General features: G+C 40.6%; 1 protein-coding gene across 1 annotated transcript in view; it reads right to left on the reverse strand.

The window, feature by feature from the left end:
• Nucleotides 1-16,220, reverse strand: part of VPS35 (VPS35 retromer complex component) — a 45,894-nt gene that overhangs the window by 17,471 nt on the left and 12,203 nt on the right. The window contains exons 2-10 of the mRNA XM_050923072.1: nucleotides 12,976-13,074; nucleotides 10,691-10,787; nucleotides 9,555-9,678; nucleotides 7,461-7,643; nucleotides 6,389-6,602; nucleotides 5,354-5,437; nucleotides 4,354-4,463; nucleotides 375-471; nucleotides 140-288 (exon numbers count right to left, since the gene is read on the reverse strand). Coding sequence (XP_050779029.1) covers nucleotides 140-288; nucleotides 375-471; nucleotides 4,354-4,463; nucleotides 5,354-5,437; nucleotides 6,389-6,602; nucleotides 7,461-7,643; nucleotides 9,555-9,678; nucleotides 10,691-10,787; nucleotides 12,976-13,074 — 1,157 coding nt within the window. The remainder of the gene's footprint in view (nucleotides 1-139; nucleotides 289-374; nucleotides 472-4,353; nucleotides 4,464-5,353; nucleotides 5,438-6,388; nucleotides 6,603-7,460; nucleotides 7,644-9,554; nucleotides 9,679-10,690; nucleotides 10,788-12,975; nucleotides 13,075-16,220) is intronic.

Genomic DNA, 16,220 nt, shown 5'->3' on the forward strand with positions numbered 1-16,220 from the left:
ACATGTCAATCTCCTCTTTTTTTGGCTGATGGTAGGGGTTTGGAGGGTGTTTTTTAAAAAAAGCCAAACTAAATACAGTTGCTCCCAGAGAAAGTACAGAAAAGTTTCATATGTCACAAGAAAATTAGTGTTCACTTACTGCTCCAGATTAAGTTTATTAAAGATTTCCACAGTTGTCTCCAATACTTTATCAACATAGTCAACACGATCTGGATAGCATTTCATAGCTAGGTTAATAAGCGATACTTGCAATGACACCACGTCCTCTGAAGGCATATCTTGTCTAGACTGAAATTTGAAGTAGCATAAGTTAAATTTGAGAGAAATGTCTAGTTTGTCAAAGACCAGATTTGCATTTTGTATTCAGAACACACCTGTATAACAGTGGCCACCTGCTGTGAAAAGATGTCAAAAAGCTTAATATCTGCTGGGATCCCTGGTCCATCTTCACGGTGAGCAAATAAAGCTAACCTGTGAACAGAGAAAGGAAAGAAGCTCATTCAGGTTAGATTCTTCTTACTTTAGGGAGATACAGTGTTACACACACACACAAAGAGGAATAAAGTCATGTACATAGACTCAATGTATTAACACCTACTAAACATGGAGTAGGAAGTTCTTCATGGGAGAGGTCACCAGGCATAGCCATCTTCATGAAAGTAAACAACTAGCACAGCCTGGGAAATACTAGCCCCAAGAAAAGAGATTGAGAATGAATGGTGACAAACAACAGGGAGCAAGGAAAGAATAAAATAAAGGAGAACAGGAGGCCTCAGTATGTTTTTGAATTCATGCTCCTAAACATGAGGCATACATCCTGCACCTCTGCAGCAGAGGACAGTCAGACAATGGTCATATTCTGATGCACCCACAACTATTTCATGTTATTTGCTGACAAAACATTATTTACTAAATCTCTGTACTGGTCACAAGAGAAAGGTGCATTGGAGATAAATATTGAGAGCTGTCAATATTTACACATGAAAAAAATCAGATCAGCAAGTCCAGGACTTTCACTGCTTGTGCAGGGCAAAACATGAAGCAAGATTATGGTTGGAAGCATTGATGGTCAATTTCTTTCCATGTTATGGAGAGAATCCACATCTGCTGAGAATGGAAGCATGCCAAGAGGGGATATTTATCTGTTATGTATATCATGTAATTAGCTAGAATTATGCCCAGTAGTTACAACCGTAAGAGAAATCATTCATGCTCACAGCACTGTTTCAATATTTAAAGTTACAAGGGAAACAGGATGTGTTGGGGGGAGAGGAAACATTTCAAAAGATCAGGAAGCCAGTAACGTTTGCTTTGCTGCGTGACAACAATACAGAGACTTTGCCAAACTCCAAGCAATGCCACTTAATTACTTTCTTACCACTGTGCCATAGGTTTTCTTCCACTGCCTCACTAAAAGGAGTCTGGGGGTAAGAGGGGGGAATACCCTCATTGAGTATGCATGGAATCAGCTTTAAAACCAGTTCCTCATCTGCAATACCTGTGACATCTGGAACAGGATTTCAATCAAAGTTTGCTCAGACTTATTATTACAGAAGAGGCAAGTGAGAAAGGTCAGTCTGCCATGCTCTGTTTCCCAACCAAGGGAGAGAGAAGGGCCTCAATGATTTAGTTTAGAGGCCACAAGGCTCCATGAGCCAGGATCAACCCATCCTCACACTTTGCACAGCTGCAGGTGCATGTTTGCAGAGGAGCAGGCAGCTCCCTGAAAGCCAAAACACCTTCCTTTCCTGCTTCTGCAGTGGCCCCAAGGCAGCTGGCCATGACAGTAGAACATATGTCAAGTGCTGCAGAATCAGAGTAGAGAAACAGTATCCTGGCCAGCAGCAAAACAGAAGGCAGAATTTCTGCACACTGTGGACAGAAATAGTCATAAGTCAAGGACTCCAAAGCTACAAACCAACTTGACCATTTCTGGGAAGACTCCCTGAACAGAGGGTTCTGATAAGTGTGGTGGGTTAGATCTTCAAGAAGTTTTCCTCCCCACAAGCATCCCTCCGTCTCATCTGGGTTCAGCTTCAGTCAGTTGCCTCTCTACATCTTGAGATCATCCAGATACTCTGATATCTGAACAATGCTACTATTAATATCAAAATGTGTTGTAAAGCAGGGTCCTGCCTGCATAACGCTGCCATCTCTGACCATGCTGCCTCCCATCTGCCCCAATGGCTTCCTGCAGATGTTATGAAGGAGGAAGAGGGGGGACAACTCCAAGTGAGTGGTCTGTGGCGAAGGAACCAATCCTGCTCACAGTCTGACTTGACAAGAACCATGGGTGCAATCTCTAGGCTTTTCCATTAACCCCTGCATTTGTGCTGCAATTACATTATAATCAAAAGCATACGCTGCCAAAGACAGATCCAGTAGTAAGAGAATGAGCATCCTACTTTTGCCTTCAGTCAAGCAGAGGTCATCCACCAGCACAAAGAGCACCACTTCCTTTCCATTCCTGGCCTGCATCCTGGCAAGGAGGTGTCCAGAACATCAGAAGTAGCTCCTTGCTAGATTCTATCACCATCACAAAGGTTAGATACCAGTCAGCAGCTGATGAGTTTCATAGGATCCAGAGATTTTGTTTTAGTTCTGGTCAGATTGTTATGCAATTTATAGTGGGAGATGGGTCTTCTGAAATGTTGGAACTGACACTCTCACTTGGTAATGGATCCAGGTGATCTTCTGACCTCCAGCTTTTGCTACACAAAAGGTCTCTTTGTAAGAGCTGGAAGGTTACACAGCAAATACAAGAGTTCTAGCAGCCAAATTCGGCTACCTCCTATTAAGCTTCTTTTAATAAAAGGTAACAGCTCAACCATGAGTACAACATCCACCTATGAAACCAAGCTGCATGCCTATTCCCGCACATAACTAAACCATATTTGATTTGGACATGAGGCTACATACCATAGGTGTTACTATGGTCTCCATACTAGACTGAGGATGTAATATTTCATGAATATGTTGGGTGGTTATAAAATTCTTTTGTTCGGCTGGAATCCAAGATGCATAACCTAAATATCGTTTTTTTACTCAACACAAATGAAGCCATGGTCAGCAGCCATCTCTGCTGTTCACTTTGGAAGCTTAGCCCTTTCAGTACTTACGTGTTTCTCTTCTAATAATGTAGTATGGTAGAACGTGTACATATGTTTATATTGGAAAAAACAAGTAAGAGTAAGATCTTTGTTTTGATGTGACTGCACAGAGATAGTGATTTGACTCTCCAACTGCGCTTCCCATTCTCACTGTCACTATATTATACACACACACACACACACACACACACACACACACACACACACGAAGTACCAATTTGCACCCCATATGGCACAGGTTCCCAAACTGTGGGATATGCCCCCCTAGAGGGCACAGAGGGACATTCGGGGGGTGCGACTGGGATGGAGGGAGCACCATCCAGATCCACTCCTGGCCCAGTCCCATTTCCAACTGTGGCCCCAGCCTTGGCCTCCTTACTCCTGTCTGCGTCACCCCTCCTGGAGCTGCAGCCCCACTCCTGGCTGGGAGAGGGAGGGCAGACAAGAGATGGGGGAGGTCACTATGTAAAAAGTTTGGAGAGCACTGCCATAAGGGCAGAAATACAGGCCAAAACATTTTCTTTAGTTTATTCAGGTATTTATAGTTCAAATAAAATCAACTGTTGCAATTTAAAAAGATACCAAGAGGTAAAAAAAGCTCTTTTGGGAACAGGAGTAAAGCTCCGCTGGTAAACTATGAAATTAAGAACAAAATACTTTTAGCTCCTCAAACTAATTCCTCCTCACAACATTCAAGACATGCAAAATGCTGCATATTTTTGTAAATACAAATAAATGCTTGGATCTCACAGACGCTCAAACAAGAGATTGCATAATAGTTTCTAACATGCAGCCACCTCTGATGTGGCTGCTGCTTTGTTTCATGACTCCAAATCAGAGCTCTTAATTATTGTGACTAAGTTCATTCACTCATTTCCTGGAGATAGCCAGAAAAATCCATCAACCAGAATTTACAAGTCATCAATTCTCCTGGACAGAAAATGCAAAGTTCAAAAAAGAGCAGACACAATTACTTCTTTAAGTACTATATCTATGACAAAGGAAATTAATATGAAAGCAACGTAAGGGAAGTACGTGCTTATCTACTAATATGAAATCATTCAAGACCAGCATTTCATGGATTTTAATTAAAACTGAAATTTAGAACATACAGAAACAAAGTTAAATCAAACAGGAGAAATAAAAAACTAGTAGATCCTCAGCTATTTGTGCTCAAGCTATTAAGTACTGTAAATTCTATTTAGTCAATATTTATTCCAGCTAAATCCTTCCTCATACTCACCTGTCAATTAAAGCGATGATAATGTTTTTCACATTCACATTTTGGTGTAATTCCGCACAGGCTCGGAGAAAAGGGTTAAGGGTCTGGAGATGAAATTCGTCTGGGAAAACCTAAAATTCACATCAAGAATTACCAAGTTTCACAACAATATACACCTTTAGTTACTCATCTCTCTGGAGAAGTAACGTGATAAAATTGCTACTAAATTTAAAGAAAATAGCTGCAGGATAACTGCACTTCACACTATGCAAAGAAGTCTTGGTGTCACTTCAGGGCAACAGGCAAAATACAAATCAGAAGTGGATTGGGCATGACATGATGCAGATGAGGACTGCATAATCTCACAGCACACAAGCAAAGCTGTTACCATCAATTATTTGTAATGCAGAAACGCCTGCCTTGAAGAACTTACAAACCTCCATAACGGAAAATGCAGGGGAAGGGAAATGGGATAAACTAGCTGCAGCTTTGAGAGTCACACCTCCAGCTTTCCTCACAAGCTGCAGAGTCTGTCAAACCATTGTGCTAGTACCAGGAGACAGAGGGCAGCATATGGGAACTGGGCTCAAGGCAGTTCATGATACTCCCAGAAGCCCAAACAAAAACTGTTCTATCACCTATGAGAAAGGAGTGACAGCAGCTATGGTTCTATTAAGAATAATAAGGGACTGGGCTGAGGAAAATTAAGTGGCCTAACGTTCAAGAAGCAACATGCAGATTTACCCAGTGGGCCAAGACAAATATTTTTACAGCTATTACAAAAAGTATATAAAAAAAGTACTTATTCCCAGAGTCAATTATATGGGCCAATAAACAAAAATTTTAGTTTACTATTTAAAAACACACAGACACAGAGATCAACTGCTTAGCCCCCAGCCCTCCACCTCCCACAAAATAAATAAATAAAATAAATACAGCCACACACTTTATAAGTCATTTATTTTAAACATTGCCACCCCAACCATCAAATGAAGCTACTTTTGCTCCTTCTGCAGCTTACCTGAATAATACATTCCATGAGATACTCCTGAGCTAGGGCATCCCTGCAGTTTACTACTTGCTCCAATATTCCAGGCAAAACAATCTGTAAAAGGAAGGAAGATGCTGCAATATTTTTCCCCCATTGACTTCCTCAATCTATACAAATCCTGAATCAGATTTTTCAAGTGTTATAAATTTTCATTCTGCCTACGCATGTACAAACTTTGGTGTTTTACAGCAACAGTCTGATTCTCTCTCATTAGGTATCAACATATAAAATCACGGCTGTACACTGACACTAAAATAGTAATGAGAAGAATCTAATGTCCATTCTTACTGAAAATATAAAAATGAGTTCTCAGAGGCACATGCACACGCACGCTCTCTCACCCACCTTACTTACTGGGCAGATTACGGATGGGTATGTCCATTTATATAAATCTCTCCCACTTTACTTAAAGGCAAATGCCACTGAAGACAATTACAATGGCTTACAAAAGCATTTCTTATTACTTCAGACTGTTCAGATAGCTCAGGGGACATTCCAGCTTTTTGGATCATCTGGATTCACTAGTATTGACACTTTTTTGCGGGGGGTCTATTATTTTGAACAAGAATGTAGTCAATTTCTTGAATGCTTTGAAAGGTATCATTTCATCCATCTTTTTGGCTCCTTTCCCTGTACACATGCCTTGCATGTATGCATATAAAGGGAACTATTATTTCCTAGTACACAGATTGGGGGACTGGGAGGCAGGACCTCAAAGTTGAATGGCCATTTCTGTCACCAACTGTGTAATCTTGTGCATATCACTTTGTCTTGTTGACCTCTTATTAACCTATCTGTAGGTGAATTTACTTATCTCCTGGAGCACTTGAGATTTCATTAATGTTCTGAGAGCGTCAAATAAACAAAACAGTGCTACAAAAGCACCAAATATTATATTGATTTTTGTGAAACTAATAACTTTCATAGACAATGGAACTCTCTATTCATGTTTTGTTTATCTGGTAAATATGGATACAGTTAAGTATTAGATGAAAGAAATCTCACCTGTTTATATCTCTCCACATTAACACCTTCCAACTGACTAAGGCGAACCAAGTTTGTGCCCACTAGGATTCTCAGTTCCTGCCTTTCCCGCTCCCTCTTTTCTCTATCTCGACTGTGTCCTTGGTGTTGCATTCGCACCCAGAGTTTGTTCATCTCAGCAAAGTTCAGCAGCACAAAATCCATGGAATCACTGATGTCACCAGTGGTTTCTTCACTGAAATCAGGTCAGTGGTTAAAAATAAGAAGGGTACGGCTTCTATCATAGAAGAGGGGTGTGTGTGTGTGTACACGCATTTTGTTTTTTAAAACAAAAGACGCATGTTCCACCGTCCCCTTGAAAGGGGAAAGAACTTTCCACCATGAACTTTAAAGTTAGATCAAGAGGAATTTTAGTTTTAGGAGAATGTGACAAAAGAAATCTATAATCAATCAAATACAGATACAATAGCCCCAATCTACATTAGCATTTGAACCATGTTGGAAAAAACTGCGCTGGACAGAGTCAGTAGCAGATAGCATAAAAAAATAAATCTATAGCGCACTTTGTCCACATCCACAATGGCCAGAAAACATTTTGCATACCAGAGATGTATTTAAAACATTAAATATTCTCTACTGTAGAGAATACGTCTTGAATACCAGAGCTCATTTTATCTTAAATCCTACTTTCCACAGTAAGAGAAAACAGAAAAAGCTTACATACCAAACTTAAAAGTCAATACATGAGTTGTTACTGACCAAATTCTACAAATATTTTTGGGTGCATGGGGGAAGGAGGAAAATGAGGATATGTTATTTTGACCAGTGAGGCCATTTTAAAGCTATATTTAAATTTGGTTTTTTGCCCAAGCATACAAAGCATCTCTTAAGGTCACCTGCCAGGAATTAAACCATTAAGTCTTCACTAGAGACTGGACTTGCATTGTCTAGCCAAAGAACAATTACAAAAAACAAATTCTATTTAAAATATGCACCTATTTCAAGCCTTATAAGATCATAGAGAATAAACACTATTCATGTATTCCTCATTTAAGGATGAAGCCACTCTGTGCTTGCATCACATTTCTCTTACTCTGTCTGTTCGCCTTCGTCTGGTAAGATATTCCTGGTACACTGAAGAAGGTAGTTTCGAAGAAACAAGCCTCTTAGAGGATGCTGGACACCGCGGCACATTTCTACCAAATCTTTCAGGATATCTTTTCTGGACTGAGGAAAGGATTTGACATAGACAACACCTACTGTTATCAGCAGATAGCTAGAAAAGAAAACAAGAGTTGAAGAAATTCTGATTAAAATGGTGGATTAAGTATTATTGGAAAAAACTTGTCTTGATACATGTATACAATACAATAACCTGGTCAGAGGCAGGTCTACCCCTCTCTTCTCACAAGATACTTAGAAAGGATGAGAAAGAATTAAATGAAGTGATGTGTGGGGCACAGATTTTGGAGTGGGTGGGTAAAGAAGGAAGCTTTTTTTAATCTAAGTTTGGGTAATAACAAATACTTGGCCCTACTACAGCATTTTATATATCCAAAGCATTGTACAGACATTAACAAATCAGTGGCCCCCAATGCACACCACTTTTGGCTGGTGGGCAGGAATTATTTCCATTTACAGAAGGAGAAACTTAGGGCATGTCTACACTTACCGGTAGATCAGCAATGCTGCAATCAATGCAGCGAGTGTCGATTTAGCGAGTCTGGTGAAGACACACTAAATCGATGGGAGAGCACTCCTCCCATCGATTTATGTACTCCACCTCCCTGAGAAGTGTAAGGGAAGTTGACGGGAGATGCTCTCCCATCGACACAGCACAGTGTAGCCACCGCAGTAAATGGATCTAACTACGTCAACTCAGTTGCGTAAATTAGATCAATGTACCGTGGTAGTGTAGACCAGCCCTAAGAGATGATGTGAATTGCCCAAGGCCACAGAGTGAGCCAGTTGCATAGCAGAACTGGACTTCAGGTTCTTGTGACTCCCCAGCCCTGTACTCATTCCTCCAAGCATCGCTGCCCTTCAATGTTCTATTTAACACCCAGAAGACGATGTGAGGATTTACAATCATAAAAACTTAAATAATTATGGGTCCATGGTCTTAGAAGGGAACTGACACTGCAAGCCTACAAGCATCTCCTCTTAGACAAACTTCCGTATTTGCAGAGTATCCCTGAAGACTCTACATGGGCACAGGGGCACACTCACACAGAGCTGCTTGCAGGATCAGAAGCTAAATCAACAAGAGGAGAAAGAATGCTATGTATTTAGGGCAATTAATAAAAGTTAAGACTTTGCAGTAGCCTCAAGTGTACTGCATCTGAGTTCAGTTATTGTACTGTTGTATAAGTTTAATTTTTGTTTCATCTTCTTTAGTGAACTTTAAGAGAAGCACATGACTAAGAATCAGAAGTCACTTCCTTTTCTAAGGATCAAAAAAGGGAAGAGGAATTAATTCTTAAACTGAAGCCCCTCCATTCCCATGTGATAGTATTGAAAAGCTAATTTTAAAAAATGACTAAGTTTCCTGTGAACTGATTTAAGAGCTTTTATTAAAAATATGTAGAGACATGCCACAGTTCTGTTTTTTAAAAAGAACATATAAACTACAGAAATATTTAATATATACTTAAGTGTTTTTTCTATTCCCCAAGCCAGCAACTGAACATAAGCAATTGGAAAAAAGAGACCTCCCACTTATCTTCACACATATAGGGCTAGATCCTCAGCTGTGTGCAATCAATTTACACCAGCTAAGATTTGGCATTTATGACAATTAGGCTTGCTACAATTAGGCTTGTCGTACAAGATACCTGGAGAAGCAGTTAAATAAAAATGTAAGTTTCTAACAGCTGATTTATATTAATAGTCAGTGAAACTTTACACTTTATTTCACTAAATTGCTAATAAAAAGGAAGTACTTGACTGGGAGAATCCAACTATTACTTACAAAAGCTGCATTTGGGGCCTAAATATCTCAAAACACTAATCAAGAGGCTCCTGCGCTACCAGATAAAGAGATCTTCTTCAGAATACTTTGAAATCGTGCTCTGAAGCAGGAGACAAGAACACAAAATCCAAGGCAAGAATTTCCCCCGAGCAAGACGTTTTAGAAAAAAACAGTATTCATTTGTTAAGAAAGTTTCTTCACTGCTCATTTACTTACAGTCTTGGGATAATATTTCCAGCGTACTGTACTAGTTCATAAAGATCCGCCACTTTCCTTCCCTTGGCAAATTCATCTGTCAGATATACCTCCAAATAGTGTAGCTCATCAGAAATAGCCATATCTTTTCTCTTATGGTTAAGGATTAAACATTATTACCACAACAGATATGCATACCCATTTCTCAACAGTACCAAGAGGAAGATACCGCCCAAGGAGTTTACAATCTGAACCAAACAGACAAACAGTAAGTCAGGCACAAGGAACTGAAACAGTTTCTCACAGGGCATCACTGCTGAAAGATTGAATTTACAAGTTGAAATATTTGAAGGAGAAAGGTGTTCGGCATGCAGAGGAGTGAGACAGTATTGGGGGCAAGGATACTGCAGTAGAAGGTGGAAGCCAAGGCACATTGGACTAGGCAAAATGAAGAGTGGTGGGGAAGGTCATGGCTTTCACAGAAGGATATCCCCATCCTTAGCAATATATATACACACACACTCTTACTGCCTTAAGTTTTTAGAGCGGGAAAGTAAACCCCCTCATTTCTCTGCATGTCAACAACATATTTGCTACATGAAAAGTTATTAGATGTTCCCTCAATTCATCTATCACATCCAAGAGAAGTAAATGTACTAGTCTCCCAGCTTTTAGAAAGAAAAAGCTAATGCACACAGCGGGCCAAAAAAGGCAGCTAACACCTGCAGCATGTTCTTTTGGGGTAGGCAAGAGTTGTACTGACACTAAAGAGACTCCCTAGTTTTCCTCAGCAAAATCTAGGTGCTCCATAGTTTTAACTCTTTGCTCAGCGCACATTGTAGTTTTTAATAATGCCATACAGAATCTTCTAAGAGGTCAGGCCCACAGAGTTCTGAAGTGATTATGGACTACTTTATACTATACAACAAGAATGAACAATCTCTTTCACAGTAAGCTAGTGTGTTCCCTTCTTCAGCTTATCTGGATAAAGAACAGTTCTAGCAGACAAAGAAAACTGAATAAAGCAACGTTAAGAAAAAAATTGATTTAACAACAGAGGAGACCAAAGGGATATCATGTTACTAATAGGCACACAACTACACAGACTGCAGTGCACAGTACCTCAAATATTTTCCCATCAACCATTCAAAAGATACAGAGTTCATAATAGCTCTTTGGAGATAACATAGAAGTCCGCAGCTCACCAAGCATGTTGGAGGCATGTTTCAGAGCATCCATAAGCTTGTTTTTGTCCTAAACAGTGAGTGTAAGAACAAACATTAGCAGTGTTCACTTAACATACCCCAGCCTAGACAACTGCAGTTTGATTTGTGTAGCGAGTTAGTTTTCTAACATGTTAAAAACAGCATGGAAAACTAAACGGATAAAAATGCACACAAAAAACCCAACCCCAAAAAAACAAAACTGAGAAACAATCTACCTCAAATCCAATTATTTTAAGTAACTTGGTCACCATCTAGACAGAGAACTAGTGAGCATTTAACAAGAAAATGATTTAAGTTTTATTTTTAGTGTATACCTGTGGGCTAGTATATGAAACACTGGAGAAACAGCTTGTTATTTACACTAGTGGGGCAACCAGCGCCTCTCTTCTCCCCAACAAACATAATCCTACCCTGTAGACCAAAGCAAGACATCTTTACAACTCTTTAAAGTTCTAGACCCAAATCTGCTTTCCAGCTCAGTCTAGTGATGAAGCACAGCACTATGCCCTAACAGATAAAGATACAGGGTAACTCACACTATTAATGGAAAACTCTGCAGAATTTGGATAAGATTTCCCTGTCCCACTCCATAAAACACTGCTATTTTTTATGTGCGGGGAAGTGGTGTTTTATTAGACTGTCAAGAACTAGAGGCATATTTAGAGAGAGTTCCATATAATTATCTGGACCATGAACCTGCACACTTCTTTGTATCAATATAAAACAGGCTACTGGGTGGGTGAGGATTGAGTTTATAAGCATGGGACTTCAAAATGTCTTTAAATAGTGGGACAAGTTCTCCTTTCAGTAACAGGGATGGAAAGTATAGTTGTGATTTCTCTGTGTTGTTTTGGACATGCCAACACATCATCAAGATATGAACAGAGGAAATTCTGTTGGTGCTGTTTCATCCTCGCTGGTTGCAAGTACATGCCTTTAATTGGCCAAGGACCACTATAACCTTCCATAGACTCAAAGCTTCTCAAACTCATTTTAAATTCAGCTTTAAGTTTTATTCATTCTTTTGGAGATAAACCCAAATTCCTCACACATACTAGGCTTCCTACTGTTTATGCTCTTCATCTTCCCTCCAATTCTCACTTCACATTTCAGCCAGCAGAGGTAAAGAGATGAAGGGAGATGTACTGTGATGCATTGCACTGACAATCCATCTAAGGCTATGTCGACACTATCCCCTCCCTGGATTGACGCTCCGGGGATCGATGAACTAGGATTAATTTAGCAGGTCTAGTGAAGATGCACCAAACCAACCGCAGACCACTCTCCAGTTGAACCCAGTACTCTACCCTGAACAAGAAGAGTAAGGTAAGTCAACAGGAGAATGTCTCCCATTGACTCAGTTTAGTGTGGACCCTGCGGTAAGTCGACCTAAGCTATGTCGACTCCAGCTACATTATTCACATAGCTGGAGTTGCATAGCTTAGGTTGACTTACCAGAGTAGTGTAGACATAGCCTACACACACCACAACTGCAGCCCTTGCAAGGTCCCCAGTGTATGCTATAGGAATAGTACTCCTGCAGAGCAGCATGCAGAGGACTGCCCTGCTGAAAATACATTCAGCAAAATTCTGCAGCTTGACTGGAGGGAAGTGACGTGGAAAAGCACTGTGGAGAAGAAGGCACTTAACATACTGAAAGTAAGGGACAAGTAGGATGTGTTCTTACCATGCTATGGATTACTTAGTTTTACATAAAAGGGAAGGGTTACACTAAAACCTTTGTGAAGATTTAATCTAAAGAGCTTTCAGGCTTGTAGGCACTTGCAGATTTCCACTTGAGAAGACTTATTCCCTCACTTGCTGCATAGAATACCAGGTACTCAGACACTTTTACATCTTGCTGACGGAAACCTGAGTCAGTAAAACTTCTGGCCTATGAAATAAGAAAAATATGCCTTCCATTTCAGCAAGCAGTGGCACTAAAAGTAGTGCTCCAGTTTCACCCTTTGCTGGAAGTGTCATTTCTATTGGGTATGAGAGCTTTGCTGACAACCTTCATAGTGTGCTAGGTTCCCCCAACGAGATAGTCAGTCAATACTTGTGTATTCAAAATAGACTGCAAAGTTCACCATGCTTCCAACTAAATCCAATAAATCGAACTGCAGTTCATGGGGTGGCGGGGGGCGGGAAAAGAGTTCCCTCCAGCTTCAAGAAATTACATTCCACTACTAAAAAAACAAAAACGTTTTTCTTACCAAGCATCGCTTCATCTGGAAAGACTGGACCTTTACAGCCTGAATGGCTTCATCCAGGAGCTTTTCCTGCTCATCTTGAGGAGACTGCTGTGTTGTTGGCTAAGGAAAGAAAGAGACAAGGAAAAAAAATTGACTCAAGTGTAACTATTTATGGTTTGTTCTTCTCAAAGTTGGATTCCTACCACTCTGGCCATGAGATGCCCGCTGGGTTTCTACCAGCCTAATCCCAGTTCCACATTTCAGAGTTATTTATCATTGTCCTTCACCAAGGGTATGTGTATGCTTATGAGATTACGCAGGCACAGATGTCGGTATAGCTTAATGAGCTCGATCTGGAACAGGTGCAGAGAAGGGCTACTAGGAATGGAAAACCTACCCTGTGAGAGTAGACCCAAAGAGTGTGGCTTGTTAAACTTAACCAAAAGAAGTCTGAGGGGAGATATGATTGTGCTCTATAAACACATCAGAGGGATAAATACCAGGGAGGGAGAGGAGTTAAGGAAAGCGCCTATGTGGAACCAAGAATTAACTAACATAAACTGGCCATGAACCAGTTTAGACTTCATATTAGACAAAGGTTTCTAACTACCAGTGGAGTGAAGTTCTTGAACAGCCTTCCAAAGGGAGTAGTGCGGGCAAAAAACCTAACGGCTTCAAGACTGAGCTTGGTAATTTTATGGAGGGGATGATAGGATGAGACTGCCTACAATGGCACGTAGCCAATCTGCAACTGCTAGCAGCAAGTATTTCCAACGGCTGGTGATGAGACAAGATGGGGAGGGCTCTGAGTTCCTATGGAGAATTCTTTCCCAGGTGTCTGGCTGGAGGGTCTTGCCCACATGCTCAGGGTCTAACTGACTGCCATATTTGGGTGAGGAAGGAATTTTCCTCAGGTCAGACTGGCAAACACCCTGAGGCAGTTCACCATTCCCACAGCATGGGAAACACTGAACTTGCAGGTTTAAACTAGTGTAAATGGTGGATTCTCTGTAACTTGAAATCTTTAAATCATGATTTGAGGACTTCAGTAACTAAGCCAGAGGCTGGGGGTTTATTACAAGGGGGGAGAGGGAGAGAATGTTAAGATTCTGTGGCCTGCAATGTGCTGGGCAAACTAAATGATCATAATGGTTCCTTGTGACCTTAAAATCTATAAGCATAGATAGCAGCCTACTCCGACAAAAGGGGTTTTTCTTTTTATGTAGGGACACTACCTTCCCGAGCAAAGCTAGCTGTGTTGATGGAAGCATAACTATATTCGTCAGTGGCATGGTTTTTTCAGCAGATATAACAATGCCAATACAGTGTAACTTACAGGCCTCTGAATGAAACCCTGGAAGTTTTACCTTCTTCACATGTCCACATATTTGAGAAGCAGTCATTACAGAGATGAGATAGTAATAGAGAGCTCTATGGCTGAGTGACACCACCTCACCTCCAAGTCACCCTCCAAAAAGGAATGTGTGGTTTTGGCTGCATTTGGCACACTCTAAATTGTGACATCCATTCTTTTCCAGCCATAGGCTTTTTTTGCAGGTAGCAGACAGGTGATCTACTTGTGAGAGATGGGAAATAACCTCACATGAGTTTGTTTGCTTTTAAAAGAAAACTGGACAGCTCAAGTGGTACAAAAGATTTTTAACTATGCCCCACCAGAAGACACTTAAGGATTATGTCATTACATATAATACACGAATGAACAGTTCTTTTTTCCCTGTCAGGAATTCAAGTTTTCTCCACGACATGATATTGCCTATGCAACTAGGAACCTACAGGCAGTCCTATCCTGTTCTGTAATGATCACTTTTCCAAAACACTTTACAATACAACTTGCCTAGAGAACAACTTCAAGTGAACTCCAGCTCTGCATCTCTCCTCCCTCCACTGCAGGAGAGGGATTTTGCATCAAGGATGATGAGTAGAATACAAGTTTCTATGGAGGCGCTTCCTTCAGAAGAAGTGAAGCCACTCATAGACAGACGTAGCTGCAGCCTCTCCCATACGCCTCATTCAAGGTACAAGTTAGTCTTATTTCCAGAAAGGAAAGAAGGGATCCCAAGATGTTTGTTGCCACATTAAAACAGGTGTTCAGCATAATCTTACAGCTACAGGAACATACCCTTATTCACCTCGTTCCAAACTGGACTCACTTTTACAGGGGAAGAGCTTTAGATCATGTAAGGCCATTTTTGGAAGCAATACAGTAGAAAGGAGCACTATGGGCAGCCGTAGTGAGAACATCCACCCACTTTGCTTCTCTACAGCAAAGCCACTGGATATGATGGAAACAAGTCTAACGCCCACCCAGGCTCAGCAGGGACCTGCATGAAACATTTGGCCAGAATAAAGTGTGGAGAGGCTATTGGCTGCACCACCACTGCCAGGCAGAGAACATTCACAGGCAACAGAGTACAGCTGCTTCCCTCCCCAGAGCATTAAGAACAAAGTCCCATTCAAAACCGTAACATTTATCTTTGTGCAGAATTACAAGTTACTGGTAAACTTTGCTATCCAAGTACCTGATGGCTCTAACTGGGGCAAATATTAGAGAAGCATAACACTAACAGATCACAAGTGCAGTACACATTTGCAGACAGTGAACATGTCCTCAGTAAGTGACCGTAAAAATATGTCTCTCTTGTGTTCTATGACTTCTGCTCCCCTGCTTCACAGCTTTTCACCTTGATGAATCCAGTAAGCTTCAGCTCAGAACAAATTTGGTTCCTTCTCATTGATTTAGATGTCAGATAGCTTTCAGAGCCCATCACTGTTTCAACAGAGAACAAAATCTTTTTACTGATACCAAGACTAATGGGATCATGACACATCCATGGAGATGCTACAAGTCGCTGTATCAGTAGCATGCAGCTTGGATGACAGACTTAAATATTAGGTACAATATAATGAGCATATCCAGACGAAGGAGATAGAGATACAAGTACTCCCTAACCCTACGCCAAATACAATCTCCTTCGTTATTTGCCAGGTTAACATCTCATTTATTGTATCACATTTTCTGCCCATATACTAAGTAGAAAAAGATTTTTAGTCTTCTACGTTTTGAGGCTTTGTACATTAACACTGATCTTATATTAGTAGCTATAAATATTAGTATCAACTGCACCTTCACTTCTGATCTAGTAGAACAGGGAGATGGTCACCTATCCAAACACAGAAGAATAACCGCAGTAAACTCAAATAATCAGATTTAAAAGTAAATATTTGATGCCATTGCAATTTAATAC

This window comes from Gopherus flavomarginatus, chromosome 14 (genome assembly GCF_025201925.1).
Source record: "Gopherus flavomarginatus isolate rGopFla2 chromosome 14, rGopFla2.mat.asm, whole genome shotgun sequence".
Classification (NCBI taxonomy): Eukaryota; Metazoa; Chordata; order Testudines; family Testudinidae; genus Gopherus; species Gopherus flavomarginatus.